The sequence below is a fragment of the Mastigoproctus giganteus genome, chromosome 1, assembly GCF_048544385.1.
Source record: "Mastigoproctus giganteus isolate SK-2022 chromosome 1, ASM4854438v1, whole genome shotgun sequence".
Classification (NCBI taxonomy): Eukaryota; Metazoa; Arthropoda; class Arachnida; order Uropygi; family Thelyphonidae; genus Mastigoproctus; species Mastigoproctus giganteus.
Genome location: NC_143575.1, coordinates 6,885,639 through 6,908,875, shown reverse-complemented (window position 1 = coordinate 6,908,875; position 23,237 = coordinate 6,885,639). Strand labels below are relative to the sequence as shown.

General features: G+C 40.5%; 1 protein-coding gene across 1 annotated transcript in view; it reads left to right on the top strand.

Annotated features, from left to right (window-relative positions):
• The first annotated feature begins 7,603 nt into the window (after window positions 1-7,603).
• Window positions 7,604-23,237, top strand: part of LOC150090519 (uncharacterized) — a 131,048-nt gene continuing 115,414 nt past the window's right edge. Inside the window, exons 1-2 of the mRNA XM_090378297.1 lie at window positions 7,604-7,828; window positions 19,549-19,664. Coding sequence (XP_090234423.1) covers window positions 19,555-19,664 — 110 coding nt within the window. The 5' untranslated portion in view covers window positions 7,604-7,828; window positions 19,549-19,554. The remainder of the gene's footprint in view (window positions 7,829-19,548; window positions 19,665-23,237) is intronic.

Sequence of the window (23,237 nt, the reverse complement as noted above, 5' to 3'; positions counted from 1 at the left end):
ATGGATACGTCCCAAATCAGTCTCGTGTCTGATGGACCAGAACTGACTATCGACAATATACCAAGGAGTAGTACAAGATTCCCACCAAAACCGAAACTAGCAAATTGAAGAATTGGAAATACAACCGAAGTATGACAAATAAAAACTAATGGAATAACCTTCTAGTCACCAGTCGGGGTGTTTCGAAGAACCACATCCTGAATTTGACCTTTTGCATTTGACGATCTAAATCGGGTGCCCTAACCTGGTTTCTTAAATCTCCACCCCCCCTGGCAGGGAGGAGTGGACGGTTCCCCCTCTCCTCCCCTACCTCACCCTCTTCTCCTGGTGGGGCCTGTCCCCACTGATCTTCATGGGGACGCATTCCCTATTGTCCTCTTACCTCTATCTGTCCCTCAAGCCTTGAGTCTCTCCAGCTACTCAAACTTAACTTACGAGTATGGCCATAAAGTAACTTAATTGAATTAGCGCAAAATTTAAAACCTCTCACTTAAACTTATACCCCAATTCGCTGTAAATTCACCGCAATGCTCCCAGTTTTTTTCCACTGAGTGCGTGACCTCCCACCTCGTGGCAAAGTGTGGGCAACTGTGGGTTCCATTAGGGGAGCAACGGCTAAATTGTCAGAAGAACAACAGAACATAACACTACACGAAATTCCACTACCCACACACTTTTAAATGTCTGACCTCCACAGAGTACTGTGATGCACAATGAGCGTATACAATGCGGAGATGTGAGAAACCCCTGGTGCCGTCAGCAAGCTCACACACACTTTACACTTTTTACATACTAGGAAAACTGTCTCATTTCTACTCTCGCTCACATCTGATTGAACAGGGGGCAAGAACAGAGCGAAAAACAATAGTTAAAAGATAGAATATTTCTCATCGGAAAGACTTCTGCCAGGTAGAAAAATCAGCATGTCTATTGCGTCGGCCTGGTGCCAACAAAAAAATGGAGAACTATATTATTATTATTATTATTATTATTATTATTATTATTGCACTTATAGTATTTCTCCCTGATTAGAAGTTCCGCCTCGTGACGGGTACTGCTACCAAGTACACAGGGTGGTTTTTGTTATGTCTGGTGTTACTGTTGGTTGAGGAACTCTCTGACTATCCTACAGGTGTTTAGGATTGTGACTTTCTTGAGTTCCTTGTAGGATGTTTGCTGGAAGACCTATTGTTGCTAGGCTTTTATATAGGGTCGTTGGCACCATAAATGTGGTTGACACGATGATCGGGATGGTTGTTACTTGTTGTATATGCCACATCTCTTTGATCCCCTGTCTTAGGTTCGTGTACTTCCTGATTTTTTCCCCATGGGTTTTCTGCAGGTTTCCAGTGTTGAGTGCCGCTATGTCAATCAGATTGGTAGTTTTTTTGTTTCTTGTCCACAAGCGTTATGTCCGGTGTGTTGGACGCCTCTGTAGCCAGGTGGGCAGGAGCAGTAGTGCGTAGCACAGTCTACTTGATTAGACCGGTGTTCGAGCCCGTGACCAAAAAATACGGAGGATGCAGAAAGGTCAGGGAATGGTCACGGTATATCCCGGGAGCAATGTGGCCTTAGTTGCTAATGCTTCTAAAAACCAAATAACAACAACAACCGGTCTGTTGTGCGAAATTATCCTATTCGTTATTATGGCGGGCTCCAAGTACAGCGTGTGGGTTGGGGTCTCTAGTACTGCCTAGGGTTTGTACTTGTAGTGCGGTATACTATCTGCGATCAACTGGTATTTCCTCGCTAGCTTCTCATTCATTATCCTGGCTACCTGGTCGTGTCTGAGTGTACTCAGTCTAGCGATCACCTGCACCCTGCGGTGATGTGTTGGATAATTTCTGAGGCCAGGTGGCATCGTCGAATGTCTCTCTCGGACACTGCGGGCTCCTTGGCGATGTATTTTCTATAGTTTCTGGTGTTGAGTACCTGGTCTTGTATGGCTAGCATGAATCCCTCAGTCTCGGGGAAGAGCGTCCCGCTCGTGAGCCATGCATTGGAAGAAATTTTATGTATGGGATCTTGATGGAGATCATTGTAGTGTCTGCCATGGTGTATCTTATCTGCCCATATTTCTAGTTTCGTTTGTGCCTCCTGGTTGGCAGGGGAGTCGTCGCTTAGGTTGAGTGGGATATACCGCTTGTCTATCTTCCTTATGGCCTGCTGGAGTGCTGCTGTGTGTTTCTGAAAGTAATCCTTCAGGTTAACTATCACTGTTTTGTGTTGCTCAATGAGTTCTATCAGGTCCCCTTCTTCCTTCTTCCCAGGCACTTGTCAGTCTCTCCGCGGAATATTTCGGGTGGTGTTGGCAGCTCTTGGTCATCATTGTCCTTGTCTTTCTCTTGATATTCTCCAGCTCAGTGTTAGTCCAATCTATGATCTCGAAGGAGTATGTTAGCACTGGGAGTGCATAGGTGTTTAGTCTTTAATTGTGTTCCCTCCGTTCAGCTTTGCTTTCAGCAGGCGTCTGAGTCTCTGATGGTATTTTTCGGTCAGGCAGGCCATAATTTCCTTGTGTGCTGTAACTGCTGAGCCTGCATTACCCTCAAATATTTGTAGGCCTCTCCCTCTGGCATGGTTTCGATTGCTTTACCAGTCTGCAGCTGGTAGTTTCATTTGACTAATTGTCCCAGGTGCAATCCGTGGGTCTTGCATTTTTCTAGACCAAATTCCATTCTAATATGATTGCTGAAATCTTCGGTGATCTGGAGTAGCTGCTTCTTGGTTCCCGCTTAGAGCTTGATATCATCCATGTACATCAGGTGGGTGAGGGTGTACAGGTTCTTCCTTCCTTCTTTGAGGTTATATCCGTACTTGCTACTGTTGAGCATGGTGAATAGTGGGTTAAGTGCTAGAGAGAACAACAATGGGCTCAGGGCATCTCCCTGAAAGATTCCTCTCCTGATGGTGATTGGCCTGGTTGTGATGATTTCTAACTGAATGGTGGTACTCCATTCCGCCATCGTTTCTCCTAGGAAGTTTACCACTATCGGATTGACTTTGTAGATGTTCAGCGCCTCTATTAGCCAGCTATGAGGAACGGAGTCGAAGGCCTTGCGGTAATCTATGTAGGCTGTACATGTTGTGACACTTCTTATATGCTTGCTCCATAACCGCGGCATCTATGGTTAATTGCTCCTTCCATCCTTTGCTCACCCGCTTGCATCCTTTATGCTGTTCGGCAATTAGGTTCTGGCTCTCCAAGTGCTCTGATATCTTCCTGGTTATGCAACTGGTCAAGATCTTTTCCTTTTCGGGAGGTAGGTGATTGGCCTATATTTCGCCGGGTCTCTTGTATCTTTGTCTTTAGGCTTCAGATATGTCATTCCTTGAGTGAGAAACTTCGGGATCGTCTCTGGGTGCATTTTCATTTGAGTGAACTGCTGTGCCAGTTACTTGTGTGTGCAAGTGAACTAATTGTACGAGTAGTTGTGGACGTTGTCTATTCCTGGAGTTCACATGTTAGAGTTTTCGATCGTCTGTTTTACTTGTTTCTCCCAAATCTCCCACCCTCTCATTTCTTGTACGTGCTTGGTTTTCTTGCGTTCTAGTTCTATCCAGGGGGGCTTGGCTGTTATGTCTTACTTCCTTGCTCCATATGTTTCCCCAGAATTTCTCAATCGTCTTCTTCTCGGGTGGTCCGTTCCCTTCTTTTCCGTCTTCTCTGGCTCCTGTAGAAGCCTCTTTGGACTTCATCCAAGATTCGGTTGTTTATTTTCTTCTGGGAGCTCTCTTTGTATCGGCGTTGTCTCTTGCTGAGTGGAAGGAGGTTCTGCTTCAATGTATCCAAATACTCTTCTATTCTCTGATTCTTTGTCTCATATCTGCTGTGGACGTTGTCTCTCTTGAGGATGCTCTTCACTTTTCCAATTAATTTTTACTCCTATTGCCCCGTTGGTACTGGGTCAATTGGCCTATCTCGACTCTTACTTCCTCTATCTTCTGCTGAAGTCCTCTTTCCCAAAATGGCGGTTCCTTCTGTTTTCGGTTCTTTTGCTGCTGGTCTCTCGTTTCTCTTCCATTAATGCTTGTGGCTGCTACCGCAGTACAATACACGGCTGTGTGGATGGCCTCTAGTGTTGCACCATTGCTATCGAGGTAATGCGGTATTATGTGCCGATTGAGGTGGTCTGTGACTTTCCAGAAGGTTCTATTCAGCCTCTGCTTCGGTATGACGTAAATCTTTGTGGGGTTCCTTCCTTCGAATTCTGTTAGGCTTTCTTACACTCGTCCTCTATTCTGAATATCATGACCTCATCTCTTTCCACTTCAGCTGCTGTGGGCTATATTACTTCTTGCTCTTCTTCCTCTGGTTTGGTGGTGGTATCTTTTTCCTCCTCTGATTTCGTATTCTCTACCCTTTGTAGTTGATCGCTCACGTCCTCTTTGATGTTTTCCAAGATTTCTGGAGCCATCAGGTTCTTCCTGATGATGGTCCTTCTCTTTTCCGCTTTTGCTGTTCTGTGACCTGAATATTCGTGAATCGTTGCAATCACTTGGTATGTAGTCTCGCCCTGTAAGTTCTTATATCGGTCTCCAGTTTTGTTTTTTCGTAGTATGCTTGCATGATGTACGTATTCATTTCGATGCTCCACTTCATGCGTTGGCGTTCGCTCCCTTCCTGGGTGGTCACTAGCGCAGTTGCGCGGGAAGCACTTCCAGTTGGTGGGGCTAGATGGTCTTGGCCTTCTCTTGTGGTAGCCATACGGGGGACAGCGCCACTTCCTCCACTGTCTTCCTCTGGAGACCGTCTTTGATTTTTCCTACCGACTCCTCTGCCTAAGGCCTGAACACGAGTGACTTTATCCTGGCCACATTCGATGCAGTATGATTAATATTTTTCTGCAACATCATCCAACTATGGAGGTTGACTTGTTTAGCTTCGGCTTATGTCCGGTTGTAGTTCTCGGGAATGAAACCACATGGCGCCACAATATGCCTTAGCCGCCACTCCGACCTTGGGGCAGGTCGATTCATTGGAGCAACTTTCACGATGTTTTTTATTTATTTATTTATTAATTTATTATTATTATTATTATTCAAATTTTATTCTATTATTACACCGATTTCCCTGCGTGATGGAGCCACATTCGCTTCCGCCAAGGCAGTACTCGAATCCGGGTCCATCATCAGACTGATAGTCCAGTGTCGTAACCACTGGGCCATCGCGCCCCCCTTATTATTATTATTCATACGGTGCAAGGAAACGCGAGGCTTATGCTATACGAGCGAAAAAACTCTTCTAAATCACCCTGAGAGAGAGAGAGAGAGAGAGAGAGAGAGAGAGAGAGAGAGAGAGAGAGAGAGAGAGAGAGAGAGAGAGAGAGAGAGAGAGAGAGAGAAGTAGAAAGGAATCACAAAGAAAGAGAAGAATGATGATATCCAGTTCAGGATCCTGGGTGTGCCAAGCCCACACTCACGAGATGTGAGCCCCTAAATCCTTATAGTGACAATATCTGAAGTCAGAAGAAGCCGTGATGAAGTCAGATACAATTCTTAAGCAAGCACTGTAGAAATAACTTAAGCAGATGCCGGAATAGGATTGTAATCAGAAGCAAAGACAGGATTTGAGGTATTCGCTGATACAGGATTTGAGGTATTCGCTGATACAGGATTTGAGGATATCGAATGAAAGCTTTCCAAGAGAAATTTCGAAGTAGTAAACTTTTCTATTTCTTGAGAAAGGATCACGAACCGTGTTTTGAAGTAATATAAGACTGGAACAATATGGTCATGATGCTGATGATGAGAAATGCTGTTAGTTTAAATGTAGCAAAATTGGCTTTACGAAATCATGAGTTGTAAAAATGATTAGTCGTAAATATATGTTTGTTTATCAAAAGTGGAAGATAGGATAAATATCTGAGAATCATGCCGTTGGCCAAAGAAGATCAAACAGCGATCATATTGATTGATTGTCTAATTTAATTTAAAAAAAACTGATTGGAATTCTACGACGAAGAAAGAAACGAAAACACTGGTAGGAAATTTGGAGGTCAAGTGGGCAAGCAACCATTAAATTTTTTGAGATATGGTGCAGACATTATCCAGCAGAATTGGAGAACGATGGTTGTGAAGACTTTGAATAATTAAAGACCAGAAGAGTTATGTCGTCAACATTAGCAACCTTTGAACCATTGGGAGTAATACCGAGAAGCCCTATATCCAGAACAATGGGTTCAAACTGATAATCGAAGCATAGTACCTTTAAGAAGGTTGATTTCGACACAACAGTTTCCTTGGTTTTATTCATTATGGCCCCAGTTAAACCTGCTCCAATATTAATTATTTTTGAAAATAGCAAAGACCACCTCTCCCCATGATCAGATTACTAAGAAGCCCAGGAAAGCATACACTATTTATCCCTATAATATCGGTGTAGATACACCATAGTAACCCCATAAATTTGAACTACGAATGTAGTATAAAAGGCATCGTTTTAATAGTATATCATATTGTGAGTTCTTCACAACGAATATCTAGTATTGCATTACTTCAAATAAATAACGCTTCTCTAGTAGAGAAGACTACTGTTATTTAGTTGAAATTTATGGGTTAACTATGGTGTATCCCGAATAATTGAGCGTGGTATTAAAAGGGCCATGCCTTAACCCATTTGAAATGGGTTCGTTCTCCTTCCCTAAAGAAAGTATATCTCAACTTTGGTATGTCACTTAAATTGAATATATGACGTTCCAAGCCAGTTTGCCTATTGCAACGACTTGTGATTTGTTTATGCTTGTTAAGATGTGAAAACGATAATAACTTGTGGGAATGATAAGCGTTATCATTCCCACAATGATTATAAGAAAATCATTGTGTTAAAAAAAAGAGTAAAATGTCATATTAGAGCCACCCGAGAACTAACTCATCCGCCCAAATATAAATTAAGTCCATGAATTGCGCTTGTTTTCAGGTCAATTTGCGTTTGCCCTCCTGGGTAGTATAGTTGGTAGAATCGTCGTCCTCCCCACACTGGGTGAAAAATACCTGAGATCGAGCGTCAATGATGTGAGGAATCTTTACGGGCCTTTTTCACAACATGGCTGCGTTAATTGTCTCAGGCGAGGGTTGAAAGGTTTTCCTTCCCGGTAACTCGAGTTTTTCGTCCATCAAACAGAAAATCAACCAAAAACAGGCAATTTACAGACAGTATACACGGAGCAATATGGCTCAAGTGGCTGTTGCTCCTAAAACAATTCTACACCATTTGCCTGTTTTGTTGGATGAAAAAACTTTGTTTCCGGTTAATCTTGCTGTCCTCGCCTGAGACCGACTGATCATCCACGAAGTGAAAAAAGTCCTTAAAAATACCTGGGTTATTGACGGGTTTCGTAACCCATCCTGTTCCCCACTGTGTGGGAAGGACAACCGCTCAAGCTATTTTTGTATTAAAATATCCTTTTTATTTTTAGTAAATTTCGGGTTTGACAGTTAGTATCTAACAACTAGTGTGTCGCTGTAAATATTTTGAACTGTGAGCCGTTTTCAAAAGCTTATTTATTATAAATTTTGTTTCCGCAATATGTATTTCATGACGATTTTATGATACGTTAGGTGGCGCTTTGTTACTATTGGTTTAGCAGTCTGGACAGTGGAACGTAGTTTAGTGTGGAATTAGTGTTTTGGACTATATCTGGCAATTTTGCTATTTACTGATGATTGAAACGGCATGGATAGTGCCTGAAGTAGCAACAAAATGCTCACTTGAGACCTTATATCTATATCTTCGGCCCCCCTTATTTCCAAGTTTCCTAGCACGTGTTTGGACATTTTGTAGTTCCCTGAAATATTTAAATACTTCTTATTCCATTGACAGCATTAGGTAAAAGCCATAAGTGGAACCATAACTTAAAATTTTTTTTTTATTAATTTGAATTTTTCAGTCAGCTGCCTCAGATCATATCATTATATATGCATTTCTTTTCGAAACATTCCCTTTAATTACTAGTGTAGAAAGAAGTATGGAAATCGCTCATATCGGTAACAGAATTGGCAAATTAATGTTTGTGTGCGTGTGAGATCTGAGGCTGCTTTCAGAAGAACGAATTATGCTATGCGAATAATTTTTACTAATGGTTAATAAAACTGAAATTCACCGTATGAAACCCCATTTGGCCGAATGGGAGTTTTCACACGCTGACGGTAATGCTAAAACGGCCTTACGATGTTTAGATATTCACGCGCATACATTTCCCGACGCGACGCGGTAAAAATTCGTACAAGCTTACTTAGTTTTACGAAATACTTTTAATGCCAAGTCACTTGGAATCATTAGCTCACAGTAAGTCATTAACCCCACCCTCTCAGTAGCATAAGTATGGAGTGGGAGGAGAGATTAGCCAATGACACTGAACTTCTGTTTTCTGAAACTTCTCTTTATATTTGACACTGTTGCGCAATGAAGACTATTGTGCAAATTGGAACAGAATGGTAAGTTGCTACAGTGGATAAAAGGATGGTTAAGTGGGAGAAGACAGAGGGTGGTAATCAATGGGTGCTGCTCTTCGTGGACTAATATTATTAGTGGAGTCCCACAGGGTTTGGTGTTGGGTACACTGTTGTTTTGTATATTTATCAATGATATTGATGACGGTATATCAGGCTTAATGTTGAAGTTTGCAGATGATACAAAGGTAGGCAGGGTTGTTAACGACAGTGTGCTACTGCAACAGGATCTAGATAATTTGGGCAGATGGGCTAAGAAGTGGCAACTGAAGTTTAACCTTGACTGCAAAGTACTGCATATGGGTAGAAGTAACCTGAGAGAAACGTACCAACTGTGTGGTACTACACTTAAGGTGGTAGAAAATGAAAAAGACCTGGGAGTAATTGTGCAGTCAGATATGAAGTTTTCTGAGCAATGCAGACAGGCTGCCAGGGCAGGTCATGGGGTTTTGTCAATGATATATATAGGAATTTTGCTAGCAGGGAGGAGGAGGTGATTGTCCCTCTGTATAAAGCAATGGTCAGGCCATGTCTTGAGTACTGCGTACAGGTCTGGAGGCTTCATTCTAGGAAGGATGTAGATTTACTTGAGCATGTACAGAGAAGGGCAACAAGATTGGTGAGGGGAATGAAGGGATCCTCTTACCAAGAGAGGCTCAAGTTCTGCAAATTGCAGTGGCTGGAGACTAGGCACCTGCACGGTGATCTGATTGAGGTGTATAAGGCCTTGAATGGGTTGAGCACGCTGAATTCTGATGGGATCCTTCCACTTGTTCAGATTACGAACCTAAGGGGGCATAAATTCAAATTAAGAAAGGACAGATGTAGAATAAATGTGCGGAAATTTGCCTTTAGCCAGCGGGTGGTTAATTGCTGGAACAAACTTCCATCTGTCGTTGTGGAAGTTGATAGGTTGAATAAATTTAAGGAGGAACTGGACAGGCATTTGGAGGGAATGGTGGGATTTTTTTTTTGGCTGATGCTGCATAAGCTCATACACTTGCTTTCTTGCATCACATGCCACTACTACTACTATTTCTTCATGCCCAGCATTTTGAAGTGTCAACCACTATGGTGTTCTGGCAAATGCTCATTTCACAGGATGTAGAACTATCGCCATATGATTTTTATCACCCTACAATGAAATAAAAATTCATATGGCCCAATTAATATGAAATCGTCCTAATGAGCGAGTTGTGTTACTCATGGAAGACTACTGTACAAATTGGAGCGGAATGGTATTATAAGAGTAAGTTGCTACAATGGATAAAAGGGTGGTCGAGTGGGAGAAGACAGAAGGTGGTAATCAATGGGTGCTGCTCTTCGTGGACTAATTTTATTAGTGGAGTTCCACAGGGTTCGGTGTCGGGCCCACTTATATTTATCAATGATATTGATGAAGGTATATCAGGCTAAGTGTCGAAGTTTGCAGATGATACAAAAGTTGGCAGGGCTAGTAATGGCAGTGTGCTACTGCAACAGGATCTAGATAAGTTGGGCTGAGAAGTGTCAGCTGAAGTTTAACATTGACAAATGCAAAGTACTGCATATGGGTAGAAGTAACCCCAGAGAAACGTACCAACTGTGTGGTACTACACTTAAGGTGGTAGAAAATGGAAAAGACCGGGGAGTAATTGTGCAGTCAGATATGAAGTTTTCTGAGCAATGCAGACAGGCTGCAAGAGCAGGTCATAGGGTTTTGTCAATGATATACAGGAATTTTGCTAGCAGGGAAAAGGAGGTGATTACCCTTTGTATAAGGCAGTGGTCAGGCCATGCCTTGAGTGCTGTGTACAGGTCTGGAGGCCTAATTTTAGGAAAGATGTAGATTTGCTTGAGCATGTATAGAGAAGGGCAACAAGATTTGTGAGGGGAATGAAGGGATCCTCTTACCAAGAGAGGCTTAAGTTCTGCAAATTGCAGTGGCTGGAGTTTAGGCACCTGCAAGGTGATCTGATTGAGGTATATAAGGCCTTGAATGGTTGAGCACGCTGAATTCTGATGGGATTCTTCCACTTGCTCAGATTACGAATCTAAGGGGGCATAAATTCAAATTGAGGAAAAACAGTTATAGAATACATGTGCAGAAATTTGCCTTTAGCCAGCGGGTGGTTAATTGCTGGAACAAACTTCCATCTGTTGTTATGGAAGTTGATAGCTTAAATAAATTCAAGGAGGAACTGGACAAACATCACATGCCTCTCTACCATTACCCAGGGTACTAAATTTAATATAAAACCCGTGTAATTGTTCAGCAACACGCATGCTTTACAGGTTATTCATGTTATTGCTATTCAGATGATCAGCTTTCCTGCCAAAGCATGTTACATAAATGGCATGATAATGACAAAAGTTAGTGTTATTGATGTGTTACATTAAGCTGGCATTAATATCATTCATCCAGGTATGCCTTTACTGTAGATTTAAAAAAAAAATTAAAAAATCTATAGACGTATAGTGAACTTCCAGTATCATTTTGGAACCAGCAGTTTCGTTGTAATTTACAAGAATGAAGCCAACATTTCTAAATTGATAAAAAATGAAACCAATTGGAAATAATTACATCACTGGTAAAATATACAAAACTGAGTGCAATAATTTCAAAATTCTGAGAAAAGTCCTATGACAAACTTCAGAAATTAAACTTGTGGCACTTGCAGACACAAGATCATTTTAATCCTGTCCAGTGGTGATTTCTTGAATTGTTTAATAGAGACACCAAGGGGAAGAAAAGTAAAAAAGTACTTTGGCTTTGTGAACTGAGCAATTTTTGATCTCAAAAGATCTAAGAAACTGGATTCAAATTAATCTCCAGTGAAGGCTGTTTAAACACACAGAAGTTGGTTGTTAAAGGAAGACTGCTCTTCTGCTCAAGAAAATTAATCTGAAAGAGTGTTGCTAAGGTGTAACAAATTTCACATCCTCCTCCATGTGTTGATATCTGTGAAAACGAGGACACTTTCATCTCGTTGAACTTTTTTTTGTTGTTGTTGCCATACTAATTGTATTATTTCTTGTGGATCAGTTTTCAGATTAATCCCACATGGCTAACCTTAAATAGGTGTAACCACATGGTTACACCTATTTAAGGAACAAGTTCAACAACAGGTTATTTAGAAGTCAAAAGGAAAAGAGAACAAAAATGTAAATGTTATGTGTGATAAGCATGACAAACAAACATAATACAGTAATTTAAAATAAATTAAAAAAAATTCAAAAAATTCAACAACAGAAAAAGTTCATTGAGATGAAATGGTGTTCCTTCAGTTTTGACAGAAGTCAACAGTAAAAGAGGATCTGTTACACCTCAGTCACACTGCTTCAGATTAATTTTATTGAGGAGTAGAATGGTATTTTAAGAGCTCAGCTTCATATTGATTAATCAAGGGTTAACAAAGGTAATTATTATTGATATCATCTTTAGTAATATAAATATGAAATGCAACTTTTGTCTAGTGAATGAGGATATAACACAATGTCAGTAGATAAAGAAGTTCAGTAGTGAGGCTTTAGCAGAGATGACCTCCGTAGCCAGGTGGGAAGGAGCAGCAGTGCGTAGCACACGCTTCTTGATTAGACCGGGGTTCGAGCCCGTCACCACCAAATACGGAGGATGCGGAAAGGTCATTCAGGGAATGACCACCGCATATCCCGGAGCAATATGGCCTTAGTTGCTAATGCTCTTAAAAACCAAATAACAACAACAACAGCAGAGATGACATGAATTTATTATTATTATTAATAGCCATATGGTGCAAGGAAGCCTGAGGCTTATGCTGCACCAATGAAAAAAAAAAATTCCCGAGTTACCCTGAGAGAGAGAGAGAGAGAGTCAAAAGTAGAAGGGCATCACCAAGAAATAGAAAAATGATAATACCCAGCTCAGAACCCTGGGTGTGCCAAGCCCATACTCACCAGATGTGAGCCCCCGGGGTAAAATTTAGAGATCATTAATGCCACACGGCTCCAATTTGCATTTAATAGTGTTGCAATTTGCAACACTATCAAATGTTTTTCTGAAATGTAAGTATATATTGTCAAAATTATTTTTTGTAACCAGTGTCACTGTTGCTTTATAATAGTATCCAGACAAGATCACACCTTAACAAATCTGTGCTGCAACCAGCTGGGAAGGAGTGAAACTGCACTCCTGTCCAGATGGTCCTGCCTTACCACTTTAAACAGTGACTCCATTATTTTCCCTGGAACAGAAGTCAAGCTAATAGGTCTGCAATTACTCACTTTATCCCTTGTGAATTGGGGATACATTTCAACATCTCCAGTCCATAGGGACCTCCCCTGAAACCAAGGATGCTCTCATAATTATGGCTAAAGGTTTACTTACTTCCATTGTTGCCTCTCTTAATATAATTGGATAGATCTCATCCGCTCCAGGTGCCTTTTTTAATGTTTAACTTCAACAATTTCTCTTCCACATTTCTCTCAGTTATCACAATATCATTTAGCTGTCTATTACGGTTTGATAAACTTCTGGCATCCCCATCCTTAAAAAATTCCTCCTGTGGGAATTTAGATGAAAAATATCTATTCAGTTTAAGTAACTGATAAGTAACCTGAGGAGGATCATAAACATTCATCCCTTTCCTTCTAGTGTTTGCATGAATAAAGTGTTTGTTACTGTTCTTTCCAGAGACCTCGGATAATTTGCCTTAGTTTGCTGAACCTTCTTTGTGAATATATTGTAGACTAATCTGCTGTAGGCTTCTGTATTGTCTGATAATTTGTATGCTGCCAATGCATTTTTGCCACAAGTCTTATCAGTTCAACTGAAATTTGTGAATAGCATCTTGTAGTTGGTATGAAAAGCCTAGTAACTTCTATGATTGCTTCTCATTTAGAATTTGCTATTGGTAACATCATCAGTTGGTTCCACTACATAGAATTTAAAAACAGTCTGAGATCACTCTAGTCAATCCCCCTCTCCCTCCTGCCTGTCCATCCTTTTTGTACACATTGTACTGTCCATATTTTAATTCTGCATTCCTTATGTCTGAGCGCTGATGCGCCAATAAAACTCAACCAACCTTATGTCTGAGCAAACTTCTTTAAGAAAATTGTCAGCGATATGTCCAATTTGAAAAAAACGTTTGAATACCATTGCTCTGGAACATTGGTTTTCTAAAGGTTAGATAACTAATGAATTTGTTTTGCATACATTCAAGCATGTTGGTAGACTTTATTCCTCATGGAGGCTAGAGCAAGACAAATTCCATGAAAGGTAAGATAATACCATGGGTTAAAGCAGAACTGCAATTTTAGGATTATGGAACCAGTAACATTTTTAAAGTAGCACAATTTAAAGATGGTATTTCCGAGACCGTTTATATGAGCTACCTTTGTGATTGGTGTTCAGCTGGTGATATAAAGAAATTAGATTTTTCTTTTCTTTCAGGAATCAGCAATTAATGATCTTACATTTCATGGGATTAATTCTCATTTTGTTACAGTTCAGAATTCTATGGCAGTTTTCCAGAATAGTGTAATGATTAATATAGTGGAATTCCAAAGAGCTTAATTTAAAATGAAAAGACTGATTGACATTAGTGTATTAAAGGAATTGGCAGTTGATTGAATGACAAGACTGTGTTTCATCAGATTAGCATAATGTAGCTTGGGCTGGATTTACACATAAGCTATAATTTAGGGCCTCATATTACAAGGGGCCTTGCTCCACCCTAAAAATTATTTAGCATTAGCATTAGTAGAGGCATATGATGCAAGAAAGCAAGCTTATTCAGCATCAGCCAAAAAAAAAAAAAAAAAAAAAACCCACTCCCATTTCACCCCTCCGTTCGTTTGAAATACCTGTCCAGTTGAGCTTTAAATTTGTTTAGGCTATCAACTTCAACAACAAATGATGGAAGTCGGTTCCACCAACCAACCACCCACTGGCCAAAGGCAAATTTCCGCACATCTATCCGACATCCGTCCTTCCTCAATTTGAATTTATGCCCTCTGAGGTGATTATTCTGAGAAAGATGAAGAATCCCATTGGCATTTAGCATGCTCAAACCATTCAAAGCCTTATACACCTCTATCAGATCACCTCGCCGGTGCCTAGTCTCCAGACTCTGCAATTTGCAAAACTTAAGCCTTTCTTCGTAAGAGCAACCCTTTGTTCCATTCACTAATCTTGTTGCCCTTCTCTGTACCCGTTCCAGCAGCTCTACATCCTTCTTGAAATGAGGCCTCCAGACCTGTATACAGTACTCAAGATGTGGCCTAACCATTGCCTTATACAAGGGAATAATCACCTCCTTATCCCTGCTAGAAAAATTCCTGTATATCATTGACAAGACACCATGAGCTACTCTTGCAGCTCGTCTGCACTGCTCAGAGAACTTCATATCTGCCTGCACAATCACCCCCAGGTCCTTTTCATTCTCCACCACTGTCAGTGTAGTACCGCAGAGTTGATACGTTGCTCTGGGGTTACTGTTTCCCATATGTAGTACTTTACATTTGTCAATGTTAAACTTCATTTGCCACCTCTCAGCCCATCTGTTCAACCTTTCCAGATCCTGTTGCAACAGCATAGCGTCAGTAGTGACCTTAACGACCCTGCCAACCTTTGTATCATCTGCAAACTTGGACATTAAACTTGATATACCATCATCAATATCATTCATAAACACCGAAAACAACAACGGACCCAACACTGAACCTTGAGGAACTCCACTAATAACATTAGTCCACGTTGAGCAGTGTCCATTGATTACCACTCTCTGTCTTCTGCCACTCAACCATCCCCTTATCCATAGCAGCAATTTGCCTCCAATGCCACACTGCTCCAATTTGTGCAGCAGTCTTCCATGTGCAACAGTATCAAAAGCCTTTCTAAGATCCAAATATATAATATCAAAGTTATTCCCTGCATCCAGTTCTTTTGTGACTGCATCATAGTATCCAATCAAATTGGTCAGGCAAGACTTACCCTTAACAAAACCATGCTGTGTCCTAGCTATAACTGAAGTCTTGTCTAGATGATCCTGCAGTGCTTCTTTAACCAGTGCCTCCATTAATTTACCTGGAACAGAAGTTAAACTAACAGGTCTATAATTACTTGTGTCAGCCTTTGATCCTCCTTTGTGAATTGGGGTTACATTTGCACATCTCCAGGCTATGGGTACCTCCCCTGAGTCCAAAGAAGCTCTCATAATTATGGCTAGGGGTTTGCATACTTCCTTTGCTGCCTCCTTTAATATAACTGGATAGATCCCATCCACCCCAGGTGCCTTTTTTATGTTTATCCTCAACAATCTCTCCTCCACTTCCCTCTCAGTTATTACAAAATCATCCAGCTCACTGCCAATGTTTACTTTACCTACATCATTCCCCTTCCCGAATAACTCCTCATGCGTGAATGTAGATGCAAAATACTCGTTTAGATTGTTAGCCACCTGAGCAGGATCCTCAACTGTTGAACCATCAATATCCAGTGGACCAATCTGATTCATCCCTTTCCTTCTCGAGTTCAAATATGTAAAGAACTCTTTTCTGTTTTTCTTTGCATCCTTTGCCAAGGATTTTTCGTAGTCTGCCTTTGCCTGCCTAATCTCCTTTGTGACTTGGTTACAGACCAACTTATATCTATCATAGGCTTCCATGTCACCCATTAATTTGTATGTATCCCATGCATTTTTCTTCTCTGCCACATGTATCATTAGTTCATCTGACAACCATTTAGGCCTAAACCTTGAACAATATTTCTTAGTTGGTATGTAAAGCCTGGTAGCCTCCAAGATTAGTTCCTTGAATGCTTCCCATTTTGAGTTTGCTGTTGGTAACATCATCAGTTGGTCCCACTGTATAGAATTTAAATACTGTCTCAGACCATCATAGTCGCCTTTACGAAAACAAAAACCCTTCCCTTTACCTCTGATGGTAATTACCTCCTTGAGTAAATCCCACTTCAACACACTGTGATCACTGCCACCTAGTGGTTCATTTATCTGCAGATTCTTAATGCATGAAGAATCACTACTGATAATCAGATCAAGAGTATTGTTCCCTCTTGTTGCCTCACGAACATGCTGATGTAGAAAACAATCATCCAATAAATCCACAAAAGCCTTGCTAGTGTGCGAGTGACCAACCCACAAATTCCAGTCAATATCTGGGAAATTAAAATCCCCCATTATAAGACTCTCTGATTTACTGGCCCACTCTATTTCTCTGTACAATATCTTATTATACTCATCAGAGTCATTAGGCCTATAGCACACTCCTACTCTCAATTTTGATTTCCCTATGCTTATGTCACACCAAACTGACTCGACACTGCCCTGTCCATCGATGTCGACTGGCTTCACTTCCTTGGACTTTGTGTTTCTTAATTAATAGCATAACCCCTCCTCCCCTCCTGTCCTGTCTATCCTTTCTATACACATTGTATTCCCCAAATTCCAGTTCCGCATTACTTATATCTGTGTGACACCACATCTCTGATATCCCAACAACATCTGCCTTTGATGTTTTGAGCAATACCTCAAATTCATCAAATTTATTTACCAAACTCCTAGCATTGGTGTACACGCAGGTATACATGCACCTGTTTCTATTCTTAGCTACCCTAACACAACCCATGTGTTTACTTGTACCGCAATGACTACCAGCAGTCTCTGAAATATCCTGCATCTTGTTTTTCAGGCTTCTGCTCATTTCAATAGAAGCAGTGCAAGAATCACTTCCACCTCTGCCAGTGGCTACTGTTAATCTACTAGTCCTTGTATCCCCCCCAACTAGCAGTTTTCCGACCCACCTAACACTGCCTCGACAGCATCAGCAAAAATTCTTGCACCCTTTCTATTTAAGTGTATCCCATCCCTGTAGAAGCAATCTCTCCTGTTAACAAGTACAGGCCAGGCTGAAAAAAATTCTACCCCTTGAGCCTTGCACAATCCCTCTAGGGCCGAATTGATCGACAAGGCTCTCATCATATACTCCCTCCTATCGTGTCTGGGCAGAATTGCAGACACTTTCAAGTTCAACCCTAATTCACGGCTTTTTTTCAACAGTGACCTGTACTTGCTAAGTAATTCCGCCGGTCTCCTACTCTTAATATCATTAGTTATTGTTTAATACTGTCACAGTGAACTGGTGAAGAGCCTCATACATGTTATTGCTTAGGGTCACAACAAGTTTAAATCCGGCTCTGAATGTAATAGATAATAAATAAATATATCTAAATAAATATTTATATACTCTATATAAGTATTTAGAGAATTACCCATAACAAAGTTGACTGTCACCATTGATTAGTTTAAAAAATACCTGGAAGTTCTAAATGAGAATGGAGATAAGTATAATTTTTTTACTTTTGTGTGGTCTGTGGGTATATAATTATATTGTTTTATAAATTTTGTACAATATATATATCTCTACAATATGTGGGAATTGTGTGGTATTGATATTATTATTGTATTAGCATATCACATAATGTTACTGTGGTATAGTGTTGTATGAATAATTTTAAGTGAAATTATGCCTTCGACTAGAGTAGCATAGTCTATGTCCCAAAGCAGAAAGAATGCCTTGGCTCAGAGGTGTGTGTGTGTGTGTGGATACATTCAGGAAACCTTTAGCAAGATTGCTCAATGCAAGACATCTCTAAAGGTCTGGCCAAAGGGCACCTCCATAGCCAGGTGGGCAGGAGCAGCTGTGTGTAGCACACGCTTCTTGATTAGACCGGGGTTCGAGCCCGTGACCACCAAATATAGACGATGCGGAAAGGTCAGGGAATGACCACTGCATATCCCCGGAGCAATATGGCCTTAGTTTCTAATGCTCCTGAAAACCAAATAACAACAACAACAGTCTGGCCAAAGAGGGGCTTTGTTGCCTGGATCAAAGAATATGGTTCATAAACCATGGTAGACCCTTCCTTTTGCACCAAACTGGGTTTAATGAAAACAGTTTGTGAAAGCAGGAACCTCAGGAAGGTCCCTGCTTCAACTACCTTTGTAGTAAATTCCCATCAATCACCTAAGAGAAGCTAAAACAAGATATTTTTTTTGGACTTCAAATTTGCAACCTGATGATGGACAGATGGTTGGAGGGAACTATGAATAAAAGAGAAAAGAGGCATGGATTAGCTTTAGGTCTGTTGTTGGGAACTTTTTAGGGAACAAGATCTGAATCTGGACTACAAGAATATAGTAGAAATTATGTTGGCAAACTTCAAGAGTTGGGCTGCAACATGAGTGTCAAGGTACATTTTTTCACTACTACATCGTCTACTTTCCAGACAATCTAGCAAGTGTTAGTGAAGAAATCATGAAAGAAAATCAAATTTTCTTTCATGATTTTTTAAAAAACCTGACATGATGGAAACAAACAGAAGTCATTTTCAAAATCAGCATTAGAAAATTATTCAAAAACATCCTCTTCTGAGAAAACAGTGAATTATTTTAAAATGCATAGTAGTGTTATTGGTGCAAATGAAATAAATTCAAATTACAGGGGTTGAAGTTTAGATTAGATTTTAGGAAGAGTTCTTTTAGCTGAGTCGTTGATTGCTGGAACAAGTTGCCCTTGCAAGTAGTTGAGGCTGAGAGTTCGAATAAATTCAAAGGAGGTCAACTGGATAGTTACCTTTATAAGGAGGGAAGTGCATAATTTGTTGTTTATCTTTCTCTTTTTATTTTCTTATCTACTTTTTTTTTTTTTTTTCCTAGTGGCTTCCTTGCATTATATGGCAAATACTATTACTATAAGAACAATTAATGAATTTATTTACAAGTCAAAGCCACAGTGTTGTGAAATACTGTCTGGGAAATTTGTAAGAAGAAGCTGCAGAGCTCTGAAATGGAAATTATTTTAACATATTTATCATCTTAATATGCTAATTTATTATGTTCTTCCACTGCATTATAATTTTCTATTTCATAAAAAATGTCATGTCATTGTCATCTGCATAGATGAGAAAATGAATTCCAGGATCTTTTCACATCTTTCTATTCCATGTTTTTCCAGATTCCATTCATTTTTACTTAAAACATTATATTACATTAATTAGTGTGATTTGGCTGTGAAACTCATGCAAAGTTTCAATGTTTATTTTCCTATATATTTTAGGTGAACATGGACTTGATAAAAGATGAACTTAAAGACATATACAATTACTGTGAAAGGCAAATAGATGGCTGCAAGTTAGTTGCTTGTGTGCCAGCAATGGTGAGAGCAGACATCATGTAAGTAACCTGTTTTTTCTTTTCTCTTTTTATATAAAGTTATTAGGAGTGGAAATATTTCTGATATATACTCAGAATTTTTAAGAAAGCTTTGCATTTTTGTTATTGCAATAAAAAGATCTACGTTTTTCACAATTTCAAATTTTTTTTTTTTTTTTTTGGTATGGTTTTTTAAAAATTTTTTTTTTATGAAAACCCCAAACACGAGAGGTATTAGAACCTATAGTACTTAGTACCATACTTGGGTTGGAGGTTAAGAAGATATTTGTTGACATTAGACTTGAACTTCTGTAGACTGTAATTTTCAGGAAATACAAAGGGTACTAGGAAAGTTTTGCAATACAGCTTTGTTTATTTAATTTTTTCAAAGTAATTTCCTCTACATTCAATACACCTGTCCATCCTCCGAAACCAATCTTTAAACCAGTTCTGCCAAGTTTCACTAGGGAGTAAAGCACACTCGTTGTCCCAAGCCCGTAGAAGGTCCTCATCACTGGAAAACCGCCTCCCTTTTAGCTTCATTTTCACATGCGGGAACAGTGCAAAGTCGCAGGGAGCAAGGTCTGAACTGTAGGGAGGGTGCTCGAGAAGTTTCAGTCCTGTCGTGGTCAAATATTCGGTGCAGGCTTTGGCGCGGTGAGCTGGAGCATTATCGTGATGGAGGTACCAGGTGTCCATTCTTGACTTTGGCCGCAGCTTCTTCATAGATCCAATGACTTTAGGCAGGCATTGTTCAGTATACCACTTAGCTGTGACTGTCTTCTGCGTGTCCAAAACGACACGTTCCACAATTCCACTCGATTTGAAAAATACAGCTATCATTTTCTTCTTTACAGATCGGGATTTTCTGACAATTACGGGTGTGTCGTCATCATCAAAGACCCAAACTTTGTTTTGAGCCTTGGTCGGCAGATCGTAATAGTACAGCCAAGTCTCGTCACCTGTCACGATGTTGTTCACATACCGAGATTGTCCCTTATCAAACTTTTTTAACATCTCCCGGCACCAAGTCACACGTCGTGTCATCTGCTCTTCAGTCAGTTGATGCGGCACCCAGAGAGAACAAAGTTTCTTCACGTGCAAATGATCTTGCAGAATCGAACGAATTGCTGGTGCATTTAGGCCCAAAGTATCCTCTATCTGTTGGTAGGTCACTCGCCTGTTTTCGTCAAGCATTTTCCTCACAGCAGTAACGTTTTCCTCCGTAACTGACGTTCGTGGCCTTCCCGGCCTCTCAGAATCCTCCAGAGTGAAATTTCCCCTTTGGAATTCTCTATACCACCTGAATATCGTTGTACGATGTGGACAATCATCATCTAGTGCAAGAGTCATTTCTTCTAAGCACTGGTCTATGGTTAAACCACGCACGAAATTATACCGCAAAACTGTCCTTATCTCATTTCGTGACCACGATGCCATTGCAAGCACTTTACACTCTCACTACTAATGAATAACTGAGCCCATCGACTTGGCGCGGCGGTTACTATGCACGTATGAACATGTCTCAACATGCTGCAACAAGCAGCTTCCTGTGATTCATTGTTGCGTCATATTGCAAAACTTTCCTAGTACCCTTTGTACATATGAAGTATGGTTGTTCCAAAAATGGCAGTTGAATTAATAAACGAAGAAGATGAAAAGTTGGTTCTGTGAGTTTGAAGTTGGACAGTAAATGGATGTTGGCTGGTGCCGGCATGTGTTCGGACAGTTTTGAAAGAGAGGGGAATTACAGAAGCCAATTCAGAACAGTGCCCACGGAAGTATCTGTAGAAAAGGCATGCAGCAGACAGAGAGTGGAGAGACTCTGTTGGAGAGGAGTCATTAATTAACCTAACTGCCCTCTGTTGAATGGAATCTGGAAGCCTGAGAGAGGTTTTGGGGGCACTGCCCCAGATGTGGGAACAATATTCCGTGGTAGGGCGGATTTGCAATTTGTACAGAGTGAACAGCTGTTTGGGAGAAAAGTAACGCCGAGAGCGAAAGAGAAAACCAAGTTTTTTAGATGCAGAGGAAGCAATATTTGTAATGTGCTTGCGCCAAGAGAGATTAGAAGTCGGGGTAATCTACAAAAGAGATGTATCATTTTGCCTAGAAATCACAGTGTCACCAAAGATAAGCATAGGAGCAGAAGAATCCTTTTTGTGAGATATAAGACAAGACTGAGTTTTAGAAAGATTGAAATCAACTAAGTTGCCTTTGCCCCACTGGAGAATTACCTGGAGATCAGCATTTAAGGAATTGGTGGCAGATATTTGAGAAGTTGAAGCTGATTGAGCAGGGCAAGGTTTTTCAAAATGGAAAGTGGAATGCAATGTGCTATCATTGACAAAACTATGGATAGGATTTCCAGTCAATAGAAGAAGGTCATTAATATACAAGAGGAAAAGAGTGGAGGAAAGAACTGAACCTGGGGGAACACCAGCATTAGTGGAGAAGTTAGAAGACAGAGAGCCATCTACCATCACCCTCAGTGAGCGATCAGAGAGAAAACTGGATAACCAATTACAAAAAACAGTTGGCAAACCATAGGATGGAAGCTTGTTTAGAACACCTTTATGCCAAACACGATTGAAAGCCTTTGAGATGTCAAGAGCAACTACTTGTGTTTCACCAAAATTTTCCATTGAATTTGTCCATAAATGGGTAACATAAGCCAGAAAATCACCAGTGGATCGACACTGACAGAATCCATACTGGCGATTGTTGATCAGACAGAAGGTTTCTAGGTAGTTTAAGAGTTGGCGGTTAATTGATTTCTCCATTACTTTAGAAAGAGTAGACGTAATTGCAATGGGACAATAATTGGATGGGAGGGACTTGTCACCCTTTTTAGGAACTGGCTGGATATGAGCAAATATCCAAGCAGAAGGAAAAACACCTTTGGAATAAGAAAGTGAAAAAAGGCAGCAAAGAACAGGAGTAAGTTCAGGATCACAGATTTTGAGAAAAAATGGAGAAATACCATCAAGACCTGCAGCTTTCTTACCATCGAGATTCGTCAAAATCCTTCTGACATCCTTTTGATGGAAGACCACAGGAGGCATTGAATGGAGCGTGTTTGGAATGGTGGGAGGTGTTTTAACAAGACCATTAATACATGAGTTGGAAGAAAAATTGAATCCTAGCAGGTCAGCTTTATCCTTGGCTGAAGTGAGAACAGAACCATCTGGTTTTGATAGAGGTGGGAGCAGAGATGGGCAAAAGTTGCGCCCAATAGCTTTGGCAAGAGACCAGAATGCTCGGCTAACATTAGGGCAAGAAGCAAGTTTTCTACTCTTAGCCTGTTCAAAATATAGTTTGGAATGGTGGGAGGTGTTTTAACAAGATCATTAATACATGAGTTGGAAGAAAAATTGAATCCTAGCAGGTCAGCTTTATCCTTGGCTGAAGTGACAACAGAACCATCTGGTGTTGAGAGAGGTGGGAGCAAAGGTGGGCAAAAGTTGCGCCCAATAGCTTTGGCAAGAGACCAGAATGCTCGGCTAACATTAGGACAAGAAGCAAGTTTTCTACTCTTAGCCTGTTCAAAATATAGTTTGGACTGATTAATGACTGCTTTACAATTGTTTCGAG